Here is a 17,335-nt window from a genome sequence, read left to right on the forward strand (position 1 = left end):
GCCCTACACAGCAGGTCAAGAGGATCCACCTAGGATGAACGCACTGGTAGAGAATCCGTAAATCTTGCTCTGCCACAATGCAAGATGGCATCGTTGGTATTGACTGCAGAAGTCTAGAGTGGGCCCTGATGTACTGTTTCGAGTGGGTTAAGTGTTTTAAATTGCCTTTCTAAGGCTATATCAAGTTGGGGTTTTTTAATAACAAAAATCCTGAAGTTGACCATACAATATACGTTTAGCTGCTCCTAGCTTGACTTCACCAGAGTACTGGGACTTACTAGTCATCACAGTAGAGGCTTGGACTTGTGCCTGTTTCATGATCATGTCGGAACTTGAATCCTGGAGGCCACCAACTGATTTCTTACCAGGTATTAGGCCTTTGACGTGACTGTTAAATGAAATGCCAATTTTGTGAAGGTATGGCTTCAGTTCTTTGACTGATTAAGCTAATTCTGTTTGCTCTTCTGGCTTCGGGCGCGGTAGATGGAGACTTCAGGAGAAACAAATGCCTACCTAAAGAATGATGTGGCTGATGTTTAGGTCCTCAAATGCAGCGTAGAGTCTTGAGCTCTTGAGGAGCCAAGAGCTTGGGTTCCTGGGGGGATCCAAGGGAGTATCACAATTTACTCTGCTCTTCAGGATCTTATGTGAGGGTGCAAGGAGACACATGGTTCATGCCCAGTTCCAACAACCACAACTGTGGAATCGTTGGTTTTTAGATGGGTTTTTTTTTTAATGTGTGCAGAGACATGCAGAAGCGTTGTCTCAAAAAGCTTGTAATTAGGAGAATTATTATGGTCAGCCTACACTGAACTTCCATAGGGTCACTTGAATGAGAATCACTTTGTTATTCATTTCTACCTGTATATCAGAGGCTGTAATTACTGGCTTTGGAAAACGCTTGAGCCAGAATAGGCTTAAGCAAAACTTTTTACAGGTCATTGATTTTTGTGATAGGCCATTGTCATGCGACACAAAGGTGACTGTTGTCATGCCGTGTTCCTCTTGAGCACTTAAGGGCCTTTGATGTGATGTGTGCTTCTGGTTTTCATGAAAAACAGGCGTAACACAAGCACAGTTAAAACTGTGTTAAAGGGGATCAAAAATTGAAAGCCTGTGAAGTCGAATGTTTTGAAATACAGGGCTGGGATGATATTATCGTTCAGTAATGTAGAACTAGGAAAGGCAGGTTTAAAGTGAGATGGTAGCCAGACCCAGATGTGTTAAGCTGTAATAGTGCATAGCCAGAATACCTTACTTTCCATAACTGCCTCTAGTTCAGACATTTCTAGTTCTTAGTTGCTGAGAAGCACACTCGCCTTATCGCTAATTCTAATTTATTTTTTGCTCTTGGTGTTCTAGAAAGAGAGTATACACTCTCTGCTTCTATTTGCTACTTCTAAACTTGTCTGGAAGAAGACCTTGTGCTATGTAGGGCTTCCACAGAACAATATTTCAGTAAGTGGTATTAAAAAAAAAAGATGACTTGAATTTGGAAGGCTTACTTGACCCTCTTGTTCGGATGTTCGTAGGTAGGGCTGCCGCCAACCAGCAATGCAACTTCAAAAGAGAATTCTAGCCTTTTTTTCGGAGATATGGAGTTTTTACTTGCTCGCTTCTGTGGTGTCTTTTTTAAGAAAACTGCATCAGTAGATGCACTTGCTAGAGAAATTTGAAAGATCAGCAACAGGAGATGTAAGGGGAGCTGGTTTTACTTTGGTAAGTAAATAAGTAAGGGGAGTATGTAAGATAAGTAAGGGGAGATGTGTTTACTTGGATTTCAGTGGTACTGAGGGACCACAGTGAAGGTTCAAGATGCTGTTGAGAAATGAAGCAAGCATCTAGCCTGGATAACTTGCTCTAATTAAAGCATGGACAGATGTGATCTTCCTGTATTCCCAACACATCTGATGTTTCGGCATTATTAAATTTTTTAATATTAAAAATAGAAATTGGTGCCAACTCCAAAGGGAATTGCTGGTAGTGCAGGTTATGCAATTCTACAATAAAACTGGGTTAAACTGAGAGTTTAAGGTGAGGACTTAATCCCGTGGGACTCTCGGTGAGAAGGACGGGTACCGTTCTGAATGTCGCAGGATGGACAGAGTGCAAGATGTCTCGGTAAATTTGAATTGCTGCTTGACAGTACGAATAGTTCAGCCGGTTGTCAGCACTCTTTGAAACTGTTCTCTGTGTTTTCATCCCCAGGTGCAGTGCTACCGGAGTAAAAGGCTACTGCTTCTGTAGCACTTATAAAAAAAAAGCAACAAGTCCTTAGAACAGCCTGCATCCCTAGCAGCTGTGCATGGAACACACCCTTGTTTCATGTAGTTTAGGCAATATGTATATTTATGGATTGATTTTTTTGCTGATATGTTTGCTTTCTGTTTAGCCGGCTGAAACGTGTCATAGAATCATAGAATAGTTTGGGTTGGAAGGGATCTTTAAAGGTCATCTAGTCCCACCCCCCTGCGATGAGCAGGGACTGATTCAACTAGACCAGGTTGCTCCGAGCCCTGCGTTGTCTCAGTTCATACGGGTCTTGTAGTTCACACTTTCTCTGAATTCCTCCTTTACGCGCCCCTGAATCTTTGATCTCCTAAAACATTAATATAATTGAAATAAATTTTCCCATGTTGACAACGTGTACTGCTAAACTTGTTTTGACTTTGGTCTGTATTATCTTTTCATGTTGTTTTCCTAGTGTCTTTCTAAAATACTTAACCCTGCAAAGAGAGAAAACCCATACATTTCTGCTTTGAGCTGTACTGAGACATAGAGTTAGTAACTGTTAAAGCGGTATTCTCTGTGGGAAAATAATGTTCAGAGAAATTGTCAGTATCAGGATGCTCTTTTTTGTATCCATATAGTGAAATATTCAGTGTGTGAATTTAGACTAGAATAGATAGTAATTCAGACTAAAATAGATACTAACAACATTACAACCCCATGCAATGCTACAGGCTTGGGGAACCGTGGCTGGAAAGCTGCCCAGCGGAAAAAGACCTGGGGGTGTTGGTCGACAGCCGGCTGAACATGAGCCAGCAGTGTGCCCGGGTGGCCAAGAAGGGCAACGGCATCCTGGCTTGGATCAGGAACAGTGTGGTCAGCAGGAGTAGGGAGATGATCGTGCCCCTGTACTGGGCACTGGTGAGGCCACACCTGGAGCACTGCATTCAGTTCTGGGCCCCTCACCACAAGAAGGACATTGAGGTGCTGGAGCATGTCCAGAGAAGGGCAACGAGGCTGGTGAGGGGTCTGGAGAACAAGTCCTATGGGGAGCGGCTGGGGGAGCTGGGGCTGTTTAGTCTGGAGAAGAGGAGGCTGAGGGGGGACCTTATTGCTCTCTACAACTACCTGAAAGGAGGTTGTAGTGAGGCAGGTGTGGGTCTCTTCTCCCAGGTAACTAGCGACAGGACAAGAGGCAATGGCCTCAGGCTGCATCAGGGGAGGTTTGCATTGGATAGTAGGAAACATTTCTCTACTGAAAGAGTGGTCAGGCACTGGAACAGGCTGCCCAGAGTGGTGGCTGAGTCCCCATCCCTGGAGGGGTTCAAAAAACGTGTAGATGTGGCACTTCAGGATGTGGTTTAGCAGGCCTGGTGGTGTTGGGTGGATGGTTGGACTTGACGATCTTAAAGGTCTTTTCCAACCTATGATTCTATGATTCTAAGAACTCATTATGTAAATTGTTGAAATGTGGCTGGCTAGGCTGCTTTATACTTTGACCTAGAGCCCTTGGTAAATGCTTTGGACCACAGTTAATTTACTTAAAACGTGTATGTATCTGGAGGAGAAGGAGAGAGCAGTGAGCAGGAGGGGATAAGAGAGTAGGCAGGAAGAAAAATAAATGCATTCTTGGATGTAGTCATAGCAAATATTACCAAGAAGAGTCACTATAGCTGAAGGGGTCTTAAGGTGGAACAAAAGATGACTGCTTTTTTTCTTTTGCTTTTGAATGTCATCGTTTGCTGGAAGAAAGAAAACCAGAAAAATAAACTCAGTAGGAGATAAACAGGGACTTTCTGATGTGACTTATGGAAATAGCTGAAAGTATTGACACTTTCTGAAGGCAAAAGTGGTGCTAAGAGGAAAAAAATACCCGTTCTCTCGATGTTTATCTCTAAATTGAAATCACAAACCTAGTGGTTTTCTCAAAGTTTCATCCTTAAATCTGCATCTTTAAGATGTTAACATCAGATAAATACAAAAAACCTCGTTGCATACCTGGCGTGCTTGCTGTTTCTTTTCCCATGGCATGTACGTGTTCTAGGGATGCTGCTTTGGCCACGTTGCTGTTTCCACTGTCCATTCTGTCTGGTCTTCTGGGAATGGGACTGTTGCTGTAACTAGGCACTCCCAAGGGTGCAGCTAAGCCACACGACCATCAACATGAACACACTGTGACTGTTTTCTTAGAAGAAACGTGTCTTTTAAGTGCTGCTAAGTAGGATTTGAATGAGTCGTGCACTTTATGTCCAACAGCAAGCATTGGACTAGATCTCAAGGTAAACATCTGTATGTGTGTGTCTATCAGGAGATGGCATACTAAAAGTTAGCAATGTGCTGACTCTTGACACACTCTTGAAAATACAAGCTTTGGCATGGGGAACATCGTTAAAATGGTGCTTAACATCCTTACTTTCTGCAAGGTTGAGATAGACAAGTTAATATATGCAAGGTGAGCTACAGCAGGATTTAGTATAAACTGTGAAAAAGGATTGAGCTTGAAATTCATGAGATGTTTAGCATCTGATGTGAGATGCATTATGGATAATTCTAAGGAATTTAGAGTGTGAAGAAATTCTTAATCACCGAATCACAGTATTTCTGAGGTTGGAAGGAACCTGTGGAGATAGTTTGGTCCAACTCACCTGCTTGGAGCAGGGTCAGCTAGAGCACATCGTTCAGGGCTATGTCCAGTCGTGTTTTGAATATCTCCATGTATGGAGGCTCCATAACCCCTCTGGGCAACGTCTTGCTATGTTCACCCACCTGTATAATGCAAATGCTTTCTCTAATATTTAAATGGGAATTCACGTTTGTGTCTTTGTGCCCATTCTTCTGTGTCCTTACTGGGCATCCCTGGGGACAGTCTGGCTCTGTCTTTACTGGTGCTTGTACACATCGGTGAGATCCCCCTGAGCCTTCTCTTCTCCAAGCCAAACCATCTCAGCTCTTTTGGCCTCTCCTCATGTGACAGATGCTCAGATCCCCATCTTTGTGGTCCTTCATTGGACTGTCTCCATTATGTCCATGTCTCTCTTTTACCGGGGAGCCCAGCACTCACCAATGCTCCTCACCAGTGCCAAGTAAAGAGAAGGACCACCTCCCTCAACCTGCTGATAATGTCCTGCCTAGCACAGCCCAGGAGAATGGTGGCGGTCTTTGCTGCAAGGGCACGTTGCTGGCTTGTGGTTGGCTTGTTGTCCACCAAGACCTTCAGGTCCTTCTCTGCAAAGCTGCTCTCCAGCCAGTCACTCGGGTAAAGCAGCGTTGTTTATTGAGGATGCAAGTAACCTGAAGGCTTTTAGTTCTTTTAATAACTTTAGTATTTTAAGTCTTGTAGAATTTTTACATGAGGACTGGAGAAAGAAACACACTCTAAATTGTTACTGTATTTTTAATAGATTCTTATATTTTTTAGCAGATTTTTATAGGTTTGGATTGAGACAGACCAAGTTATTTTGTGGAAATGCAACCTGGAAGGCTCATTATTTCATAGATGCCGATGCCTTCAGTCCTGAGATAGGGATCGGAATATGGAGGTTAGGCAACGTTTTATGTCTTCATCATACCTACAAAGGGCAACGTGAAGTTACAGCATGAATAATTACAGCTTGGTTCTTTGTCACGTAGGCGTAGTTACCACTGTGGTGCTGGCCATCTGCCAAAGCTAGTATGAGGAACAGTTTATTTTTTTTTTACTTTTTAATACATTATCAAACTGCTAATGCTGAAGACATTATTGGCATTTAAGAGATTTCCCTTATGAGACTACTTTTCTATCCGTTTACTAATCAATTTTTAGTTAATTGATTTAAGTATTTTTTTAATGAGTTTTTGACTATTGTTAGTGGAAGTGATTTAGTTTCTGAATACTTGGAGCTGGTTGTGAAATGTGACTTTGAACTTTGATTGTTGTTCCACTGAAAGCCGTAATACTGGCTTTGTTCTTAACGAAGTTAGCAAATACGGGGAATATGCGGTGCTCGTAAGATGTGTCAGCAGGAGTCAAGTGGAGCAACAAATGACTTCCAAACAGAATTCTAAAAGGATTCAATTAATTATCATTTAGTGTTTTTTTCAGAAAATAAACCAACTTTTATTATGCTTTCCTAATGTATTTGGTACCAAAGTAGTGAAATGGCAGGTATTCAAAACTGCGTTGTATAAAGACAGGGGCACAGAAAAGCTCCGCTGTGCTTGCTTGTAATTCAGTTGAGAAGCTTTGAAGGGCAGTGTTGTTGGGTTTGGGTTTTTTTTGAAAAGCTTTATCTTCTAATCTCCTTTAGCTGTCTTCTATATACTCTCCTAAACCTCAGGTAATCCACCACAGTGGAGCAAATCATCTGAACGATAACAGGTATCATAGTTTGGTAACAACTGCATTACCTTAGCAGAGCTGCTAAGTGTCAGCAGGGCAGGCTTGGTTTACTCCGCTCCCCAAGCTCAGAAGAAGTCTTCACAGTGCTGATGAATGTGGTTTTTCTGAAGGGTGAGCATTTGGTGAGCAATGGTCTTCACTCTCAGAAGCTCAAAGCGATAGCTGGCACACAGCTTCACGTCAGAACAGGTTTGACCAGACTTGATTTTTAGATCATTAGTCTGCAGGGACATCTTCGACTCGATGAGGTTGCTCAAAGTCCTGTCCAACCTGGCCTTGAACACTTCCAGGGATGGGGCATCCACAGCTTCTCTGGGCAACCCGTTCCAGTGCCTCATCACCCTCTTTGTAAATAATTTCTTCCTTATCTTTGCTCTGAATCTGCCCTGTTTTGGTTGTCTGTAGCTGGTTTCTACTCCATAATAGCACGCTACTTCTGTTTAATAGAGAGAGGACTAAAGCTGCTGTTTTAAACTGAGATCCGTAATGTCAGGGTTACAAACCAGGCTGGTTTTAATTTAGAACCACCCAAGTAAGCATCCTAGTCTTGTCATCTTAGCTTTCTTTGCATCTTAAAACAACCAAGCAGGTCTTGTAAAGTAGTTGTTTAGCTAGCCCTCTGACGAGAGAAGCTGTTTTACACAAAGTTTTGGCCTAGGGCAGAGGTTTAGTCACATTGTAAACTCAAACCCTGGAGCTGGTTTTAATGGGAATGTTAGTAGGTCCATAACCGGAGATACGGCGTGTGTTTCTGTAACTTGAGCTATCAAACTTACCGCTCCTTTGGTACCTCGTAAAGTAAGCACTGGGATTTGGTAAAGAAATTGTAACGAACCCAAAGATGATCAAATTCTGAGGGATAAACTGCTTTTCTAATTTTGCATAGGAGGATGTTTTACCTTTAAAAACCTCTGACCATAAAACCTTTTGAATACTGACAATAGCCTGTACCCAGTACGACCAGTCTGATGTTGGATTCCACATTTTCCCCTCGATGTGATGAATATGGGAAAAAATCGGGATAGTCTTTTGCCTGTCGTTTGAAATTATGCTGCCTAAGAGCACCTCAGTATGTAGAAACTGATGTCTTTCATTGCTTTTTTTGTTTGCTGCTCCCAAGGGATGTAGATTGTTCACGTTAAGTCTGCATGTCCAAAGAGCAGTGAGGCTGGTGAGGGGTCTGGAGAACAAGTGCTGTGAGGAGCGGCTGAGGGAGCTGGGGCTGTTTAGTCTGGAGAAGAGGAGACTCAGGGGAGACCTTATCGCTCTCTACAACTACCTGGAAGGAGTCTGTAGTGAGGTGGGTGTTGGTCTCTTCTCTTAAGTAACTAGCAATAGGACGAGAGGCAATGGCCTCAAGTTGCATCAGGGGAGGTTTAGATTGGATATGAGGAAAAATTTCTTTCCTGAAAGAGTGGTCAGGCATTGGAACAGGCTGTCCAGGGCAGTGGTGGAGTCACCGTCCCTGGAGGTGTTCGAAAAACGTGTAGATGTGGCACTTCAGGCCATGGTTTAGCGGGCCTGGTGGTGATGGGTTGATGGTTGGACTTGGTGATCTTAGAGATGTTTGCCAACCTTAATGATTCTGTGACTCTATGATCCTCTTAATGTTTGTTTTGGTGTTTTCCTGTAGCTTTTCTCCCTGTTTTTCTGCCAAATAAAACCTGATTAATGCGTATGTTAAGTGAATGAAATACAGCAAATGAATGTTAAAGCAGGCTTTCTTTTAGTTCTCCTTTACTAAAAAGTAACTCATCTTTCTTTGGTTTGTAGCAAATTTTCCTGCTGTTTATACGTAAGCTTGAAGTAAAGCTTAGTGTTTTCACTCGTGGCTTCAAGGTAGAGCAGGTTGTTCTGATGGAGGCCAAACATAATGCAGAAGTTGTGACCCATGTCTGAGCCTGAAAACTGCCATGTCTTTCCTGGCAGTTGTGCTGTTGAAGGGCTTCGTCTGCACGAGTTTGTCCTGGTGAAGCTCCCCGCCCTGCAGACGTTTGGAGTTTGACGGTGGCTGTTTTAACCTTACGGGAGAGGAGCCCTGCGGCTGGGAGCATGTATGGCCATGTTGTCTTGGTATTAGTCTGCCACAGGGGAGATTTTTATACCTGCTTCAGCTTTCAAGTCAAGGTTTGTCTGAAAAGCAAGTTCCTTTGGTGAGGATAAGGCAAGAGTAGCATCATGGAGGGCTTCCCAGCATTCTCCAGTCTGTTGGTGTAGGGTGGATAGGAGGAAAGGCTTTAACTGCATGGGCATAAGGTTGGCTTAATACATTTGTGTTGTCAGAAAGGAGAACAATAAAGCAAAGTACAAAAGTTGTAATGGCTTCTTGAGTTTTCAGAGGCAAGAGGGATAGGAAACGAAGCTAGCGCTTGGAGGTGGGTGCAGTCCCTCAAGGGTCAGGCACTGGGGAAATGTTTGGGAGCGGTGTCTCCTTGGCCTGCTCTTACCACCTTCCCTGAGGGCAGGACTTCAGAGGCCTTTGTCTGACCCCATGCTGCCAGTCTGAAGTTCTTGAAGTTCTGTTAGGTGGATGCGGTTCCACCATTTATTCAAGAGGTAAAGGCACGCTGCACGGATGGGCTGTGTGTTTCCTCTTTAGCTTGTGGGTCCGAATTGGGTAGATGCTTAAGATTGTTGTGTTAGACTTCAAGTCCTGTTTTAGCCTCCAGCAAATGATATTATCTGCAGCCTGAAGATTTCACGCCTCGATACTGCCAGATTCCTGTTAGCTGAGCTCATGGCGTGGTTTGACGTGACCGGTGAACTGGCGGTAAGGGCTAGTTGCTGCACGAGGGGAGACGCTTGCCCTCGCTGCCCCTGCCCGGCTGCTGCTCTTCTTCTGTGCTTGTCTAACATCTACAGCGAGCTACTTCAAGCAGCTGTGGTATAAAACTAAGCCAACCCTAAAAATCAAATCACTTTTTTTCTTTTTTTTTCTCTTCTCTCCCCCCGATAGTTTCCTGCTCTGGTTGTTGGGGAGGTCGGCGGAGCGCTGCGCCGGGTGGCAGGTTGGTGGCTGAAGCTCTGTTGAGGAGCAGCCGGGCGTTGCAGGAGCTCGGCTGCAACCCCAGGGCTCTCTTCTGCCTCACAGTGCAGTAAAGGAAGGCTCAGGCGTTCAGGAGCAGCGCTGCTGGAAGCAGTTTCGCTCTCCTCCAGCCCCCTTTCGCAGGCCAGCTTTACTACCAGAAAGGCGTTCAGAGTACTACGCCAAAAAGATCAAGTTTTACTTTTATTTTTAACATCTCCGGATTTCCAAAACTGCCTCCCTGCTGGCTGCTCGCTGTGAGGAGGAGGTGCAGAAATCCCGGAGCACTTGTCCAAGCCCTGGAGCAAAGCCCTGCAGTTCTCTGCTCTTTCCAGCCAGCAGACTGGAATGATGCTGGAGACCGTGTCGGGCGAGGGAGGAGGTATTGTTTGCTCTTTTTCTCTTGTACTGCATCGATTTCACAGACACCATCTGCTTGTGGCTGACGAATTTGCAGCAGTAGCCAAGAGGCAATTTTTTCTTTTTCTTTTTTTTTTTAATTTGAGATGCAGGCTCATACCATGGTCCATGTCTTTTGCCACCAGACCTGGAAATCACTGTGAAACCAGGCTAGTCGATGATAAAACTTAACCACTTATGTAGCAGTTGATGAGCGGGGGGATGGTGGTGATATTAAGGGTTCCTCAGTGAATAATGAATTTAGCTCTGGATGGTGTTGAGTTGTGCTGCTTCCCAAAATAGCGTAAAACGAGTGATGTGGCAATGTCTTGGCCTGAAACAGGAGAGCCTGGTGTTGGTGTGCAGCTTCTGAGTGGAAAGACTCCAGTTCGGTGGCTGGGCTGTCCGCGTTTCCCTATCCTGATCTTCAGAGGATTGTTGCAGGACCAGACTTGGGAGATTTTAGGGATGGGAACTCCTGTTAAAACTGGAAGGTGCTGGTCAGTCTTGAAGGCTTTGGTGGAGCCATGCGTTAAGTCATTGAGAAGCTAGAGGAAGAAGTCCTGCTGAAGATACTGCTTTCGTTCGTGATTGTGGTGTTCAAATTCGGGTCACTTGCTCCAAGGGGCTTGCAGACTGTCGGGTAGTCATCTGGGTAGGGTTTTTATGTTTGTACATGTATGGGGGCTCGAAAAAAGGCAGCTAAATGTCCCTTAAAAATGAGTCTTTATGGATTTACAGCAAATACTTTGTGTGAATCGTTGTAAGATTCAGGTAGAACTAAAATGAGTTTATTTTTTGTTTCCCTTTCCTAGAATATGACAGATACCTAGCATCTAGCAAAACCATGGCAGCAGCTTACCTAGATCCAAACTTGAATCATACACCGAGTTCAAGTGCAAAGACACACCTCAGTACTGGGATGGAGCGTTCCCCAGGGGCCATGGAACGAGTCTTAAAGGTTTTTCACTACTTTGAAAACAGCAGTGAACCGACAACGTGGGCCAGCATTATCCGGCATGGAGATGCTACTGACGTCCGGGTAAGTGTTCTTGGCGTTCTCATGCCGTCTTCAGGTTAACTTCATCCTCAAAAAATAGGGGGTAAAAATCTGGAAGCAAGCAAACACAGAATTTTTTGTGGTCTATTTTAAAAAAATCTTCACCTGGTGTATATTGTGAGTAACTTCAGAATAAGCTTAAAGTGGTACCAGCTTTCCTTGAGAACAAAAAAACCTGGTGTGTGATTGTGGATTAGCTTAAAGAAATGAGAGAGCTTCCCGTTTCTGCCAGATAGAAGCTTGAAATTGAGAACAGTGGTTATCAGTCTGATACCACTGTTGATGTATGTCGGTTGGCTTTTGCCACTTCAGACTCCCCAAAAGCCTGCGTGATGCCTCGTAGCAGAATGGCGGGGATGAGGGCTGAGGTGAAGGTGACATTGAATGACACAGTTCATGTTTTAAAAAAAAAATTTTTTTTACATGTTTCAATGTATGATGTGTGTATTTACCTGTTTAAAATGTTTAAATGTGATGTGTACATGACTTTTTTTTGAAAAAATAGTCTTGTTTGAAAACTCATTCTCCCGCAGTGTGAGGAAATTGAGCTGCAAAGTCCTTTCTTCCCCCAGTAAGTCCCTTTGTCCGTCCCTCCTGCCACCCTGGTAGTCACCTGCAGCTGGTGTTTGTACAGTGTGGTCCTTCAGTTAGTCGATGTCAAAGAATCCAAGGTTGGGATTTTTTTAACAGCAACTCTTAGGTATCTGTAATCTTAGATATGTGTGGAAGTGTATGTGTGCATGAAAAAGCAGTGTTTATTCTGAAGCAGGCATTCTCTTTAACGCTGAAACCTTTACTTACCATTTGCTACGCTTACTCTTTCAATTTTTGAGGTGATGCAGTATTTAAACTGAAATGAGAGTTGATTTAACATGTCAAATGCTTTTAGAACTTTGTGGTTTGCTTCTTTTTAGTTATCCTCCCAGATCAGGATCTTGCATGGTGGTAGGTGTTGTGCGGGGTTGTTTTCTTCTGTGAGGTTCTCACTGTAGAAGCAGGTTCCCATCTGCTCGCTCCTTCCGACGTTTGTGTTCTCTGCACGGTACTTCAAATTCCACTCCAGACACGATTCCAATCTGCTGGAGGGAGACAGTTGTCAGAGTTAAGGAGATCTGTTGTCTCCTTCTGCCCACTACTAAGTTTTATTTGTGCAAGGGAAAACTGAGTAAAAAAGACTGAAGAGTTTGGAATGTTTTCTCTTCCTTTCCTACTGTTTATTTTCTAGCATCTCTGTGTGTGAAAAGACCTGACAGCATTCCTAAATGGAGTAAATCTTCTGACAGTGGTCACAGCATTCCTAAGTGGAGTAGATCTTCTGACAGTGGTCGCAGACCTGTGAAATTTGAGGATTTTCATTGGTGATGATCAGAAAATCTGTCTCTTGTCAATTTAATAAACGCCCATCTCTGCGTAGGGATAGCTCGACGAGCAGACAGTCAGAGGTACAACAACAGGAATAATTATCATCACTAGCATGCGCTTATTTTATACGGAATGGGGTTTTGGGGGTGCCACTTAAAACATCTTTGCTCCCTGGCTTGAGTATAGTGGTTTGATATATCTAATATGATTGATTCATTTCATAAAGTATATTACTTGGTACAAGGGAAGAAAAACTATGTCTCAGGATGTTTTTAACCTTGCAAGTCTCTACTGTGGATGAACGTCTAGGGTTCTTTATATGGTATGTGAAATCATGGTTATCTTTCCAAAGAAGTGTGTAGAAACTTGAAAAACTAAAGCAGAGATTACATCTCTGGTTTCTCCAGCTCAGAAATACCTGTGGTTATGGGCTTTGAGGATCCAAAGCTTAAGGTCCCTGTGAGAAATTCAGTGCTGAGTTCAATTTGCAGTTACATATCCTTGTTTTAAGCAAAAATGTTTAATTTTTTTATAAAGTTGGGATCAAAAGAACAGGCAAGTCACAGTTACCTGAGGCTTACCTTAATTTTTAATGTTCTTGTATGCAGATTTAATTGGATTTTTTTTTTAAAAAGGAATGGGATTTTTGTATTGTTCTCCTTTCCTAATAAAGAAGAAGGGAATGGGTTTTGTTCTTTTAACAACTGTGGTTCTTTTTTCATTTTGCTAAACTGGGGCAGTGACTGTTGAATGTGCAGGTACTCCATAGTAAAGATCTAGCACTGAGGTATTACCATGTCCTGACATTTATTTTAGAAACAGTAAACCGTTGTCGGAGTACAAGCCTACATTCCACTGGAATGACTGCTGTTTGACCAGGCTGAATAATTGAAGATTAAAATAGCTTTTAAGTTTTTTTTTATGCCTTAGTTTTAAACACACACACACCCCTTCTTTTGCGGAGTTCTGCGATAGAACTTCCATTTCTTCTGAATTACAAACTGAGAAGGAGACTGGTGCTGGGTTTGGCCTTTGGCTTGTTTCCGAGGAGCTCTTCAAGACTGTTCAGAGGTGGATGTCTCTGAGACAGCTCTGCAATTAGAAGGAAAAGAAAAAAAGGTGTTTCAAGACTACTCCCTGGTTAGCACAGCTTCTGGGATGATCGCTGAGGAACCTTTCCAACATTCAAAGGAACTCAGACTTGCTCTGAAATCTCCAGAAGAGCCAGTTAAAGGTGTTTCTGCTGGTAAACTGGAGAACTTTGTGGAATGTACTAATACCAAGGGAAAGTAAGGGTGGAATTTGCTTTCCTGATTTGTGATTTCTAACATCTCCTGTGTGGAGAGTGGAAACAGTGCTTTAGCTTTATACGTTATACAAAACTCCTTACGCATGAGGGGAAACCCGTTTCATTAAAAACCTCATGTTGTTAAGCTCAGAAGAACAGAATTCATCTTTCTGTCAGAGTCTCTTAAGTGGCTAGGCTAAAGGTACGATTTCCTTGCTATTTGACTTGAAATATCTTTAACCCAGACAACAGTGTGGCTATACATAGGCTGCACTTTGAGGAGAACTTCAGGCTGTGGACCTCTATCCTGGGTGGATTTAGTCTCTTAAAGACAGCTCTTTCCTCTGAGGGGTAAGTTTGTATTCTGCAACCGATCCAAGGGCAGCCTTTAAATTCTTGGAAATGCTTTCCTGGAAATGCTTTCTTGGATTTAAAAGAGCTGACATGCTCTCGTTACCCTGTTTTTTTCTTGGTATTATGCTAAAGCCTTGATTCATTTCCAAAAGAAAAAAAAAAAAGGCTTTTATGAATGTGGGAACAGTGATGTCCTGCTGTGAATGGGTGTATAGGCAGCCATGCATTTGCCAGAGAAAGAAAGGGGATTTATCTTCCCTATTTGTCTTGATCCTGCTTCGTCTGGATGTGTTGTCTATGTGCGTGTTCTCAAAGAAGGATTTCCAGAGCTTTGGGCTTGTAGAGGACGCGGGACATGCTCTGCCCTGTCCGCAGCCTCAGGTGTGGCGTGCAAGGAGGTGGGTGTTGCTGAGATGGAATGTTTTTGGTCTCAAGTACACTGTGAAAGTAAACAGTCCCTTCACATCTTCCTGAGCAGCTACGAGTGAATCACCCTTCCATTTGCAGAAGATGTGCTTGAAGCAGAATGGTAACAACTGTATTTGATAGAGAAAGGAGTGCGCTGCGTTTATCAGCAGGTGGAGGGGGATAGGGAAGGGTTGGGTTTTTTCAGAAAAGAGACATTTGGAAACCTTGGGTGAGCCCTTATAGATGGCCTTGGAGAAGTGCAGTTCTGCTCCATGGTCTGTTCTCCCACCCCAGGGGATGCCCAGGTAGCATCCATTGCACCTGCTTTTAAACTTCCACCCCTCCAAACCTATCTTTCATTCTTGAATAGTAATTGTGAGAACTAAAGATGGCATTATTTATGTGTAAATAACAACCACCAGTCTCAAACCAGGTTATTGTCAAAGTGCATCACACTTTGATTCTTACACAGGTTTGTTTTCTTCCAATTTTGTAAGACTGGCTGACTAAAATGTAAGCTGGATAGAGACAGCATTAAAACTTTTAGCTGTCAGCTTGGTCCTTGCTTCGGGAGCTTGGGAGAAGCATGATTAGAAGACTTCGAAAAATAAAGATACAGGTTCCAGGGCAACCTTAGCCTGTTCTTCACTCGGATGTCTTTTCCTCCCTTGCTTTATGCAGTATCACCCCACAATGTGTCGGCTGCCTTAACATTGACAAAATAACTCCAAAGGCTGAATCAAAAAAGAACAGCCTTAGCTAAGGATAAGGATATATCTAACTTAATGGACCCAAAAGAGTTTGAAGTCAAGCAGCGTGCCTTGGCTGTGTCCCTTCCCTACATCAGGGAAAAAGACCAGAGCAGAGTCATCAGCTTTGCTATCCACCTGTGGAACCTTACTGGTCACAGGTAGAAGGCAGGGGTGCAGCTTTGGAGGAGCTGCGTATTCCAGCCAGTTCCCTAGTTTAAACGATTTAAAGGAGGAGAGAGCAGCCCTGAGAAGGACTTGCAGATACTGGTGGATGAGAAGCTCAACATGAGCTGGCAGTGTGCACTTGTAGCCCAGAAAGCCAACTGTATCCTGGGCTGCATCAAGAGAAGCGTGGCCAGCAGGGCGATGGAGGGGATTCTGCCCCTGTACTCCGCTCTCGTGAGACCCCACCTGGAGTCCTGCGTCCAGCTCTGGAGCCCCCAACAGAAGCAGGACATGGATGTGTTGGAGCAGGTCCAGAGGAGGGCCACGAAGGTGATCAGAGGGCTGGAGCACCTCTCCTACGAGGACAGGCTGATGGAGTTGGGGCTGTTCAGCCTGGAAAAGAGAAGGCTCTGGGGTGCCCTCATAGCAGCCTTCCAGTGCCTGAAGGGGCCTACAGGAAGGATGGAGAGGGGCTTTCCACAAGGGTGTGTAGTGATAGGACAAGGGGGAATGGCTCTAAACTAAAAGAGGGCAGATTTAGATTAGATATTGGGAAGAAATTCTTCCCCATGAGGGTGGTAAAACACTGGACCAGCTTGCCCAGAGAAGTTGTGGCTGCCCTCTCCCTGGCAGAGTTCAAGGCCAGGTTGGATGGAGCTCTGAGCAACCTGGTCTGGTGGAATATGTCCCTGCTCATGGCAGGGGGGTTGGAACCAGATGATCTGTAATGTCACAGAATCACAGAATAGTAGGGGTTGGAAGGGACCTCTGTGGGTCATCTAGTCCAACCCTCCTACAGGGTCACCTACAGCAGGCTGCACAGGACCTTGTCTAGGCGGGTCTTGAATATCTCCAGAGAAGGAGACTCAATGTCCCTTCCAACCCAAACCATTCTGTGATTCTAAGGGTTGAAGCACATTCAGTGAAGACATCACTAGAGTAGTTTCTTAAAATGCATTACTGTGTTAGTGTTTGTTGCTTGCTTTCTTCCTGTTTGCCTCTCTCCTTCTATCCATATCCATATCCAATTTTTCTCTCTCAAACCATTTGCAATTTGCATGTCTCAGTCTGTCCTGCAGTGTCCGTGTTTCATTCTGGTTTGGCTCATTGTTCGTGCAGTATTTCCATTCCTTCCATGTTTGTCCACAGAAGTCTTCTGAATTTTTGCAGGTCTTTCTGCGCTATGGATTGTTGCTGTATTTCACAGGACACCTGAGTATTGGATTGGACATCCAGTTTGTGGTGGAGGAGTGTAAAGAAGCTCTAGTGCAAAGGTCTACGACTCCAATGATGTCCTAGGCAGACAAGCATTTCTTCTGGCAGCTGTGCCAGCTTCCTTCTCGCTGTTTGTTTTCTCATGCTGCCACTTTAGTTCTGTTGACATAGGTGTTGTGTCTGCTTGCCAAACTCAGTCCAAGTTAAAGTGAAGGACTGTTTTATTGTTATTTTTAATCCAGATCGGTTCCGCAATCTTGTTAGCTGAGTTGCCTTGCAGACTGACACAACTGAGAAGGCTGAGGGACGAAAGGCAATGCTTGTAATGCCGGCACTGCAGTGGTACTGCACCACCGGGGAGTGAGCTGTTAAAGCCTTGTTTATGAGCATCCCTCGTCATCCACTGCAGCATTCCTGGTTTCCAGACAAGTCTCGAGAAGGATATAGGCTAACCTGAAAAAGGGCAGGAGGCTTGGCAGTCTAACCTCAGTCATTGAGAAGACCAACTTCTTATCTCGATGCATAGAATCACAGAATGGGTTGGGTTGGAAGGGACCTGCAGAGGTCATCTAGCCCAGCCCCCCTGCAGTGAGCAGGGACATCTTCCGCCAGACCAGGTTGCTCAGAGCCCTGTCCAACCTGGCCTTGAATGTTTCCAGGGATGGGGCCTCCACTACCTCTCTGGGCAACCAGTGGCAGT

General features: G+C 44.1%; 1 protein-coding gene across 8 annotated transcripts in view; it reads left to right on the forward strand.

Annotated features, from left to right (window-relative positions):
* PTK2 (protein tyrosine kinase 2) overlaps window positions 1-17,335 on the forward strand; it is a 238,503-nt gene that overhangs the window by 89,818 nt on the left and 131,350 nt on the right. For all 8 annotated transcript variants that reach the window (XM_075415500.1, XM_075415499.1, XM_075415496.1 and 5 more), the window contains one exon: window positions 10,847-11,073. In XM_075415500.1, coding sequence (XP_075271615.1) covers window positions 10,879-11,073 — 195 coding nt within the window. In that variant the 5' untranslated portion in view covers window positions 10,847-10,878. The remainder of the gene's footprint in view (window positions 1-10,846; window positions 11,074-17,335) is intronic.

This window comes from Opisthocomus hoazin, chromosome 3 (assembly GCF_030867145.1).
Source record: "Opisthocomus hoazin isolate bOpiHoa1 chromosome 3, bOpiHoa1.hap1, whole genome shotgun sequence".
In the NCBI taxonomy this organism is placed as follows: domain Eukaryota; kingdom Metazoa; phylum Chordata; class Aves; order Opisthocomiformes; family Opisthocomidae; genus Opisthocomus; species Opisthocomus hoazin.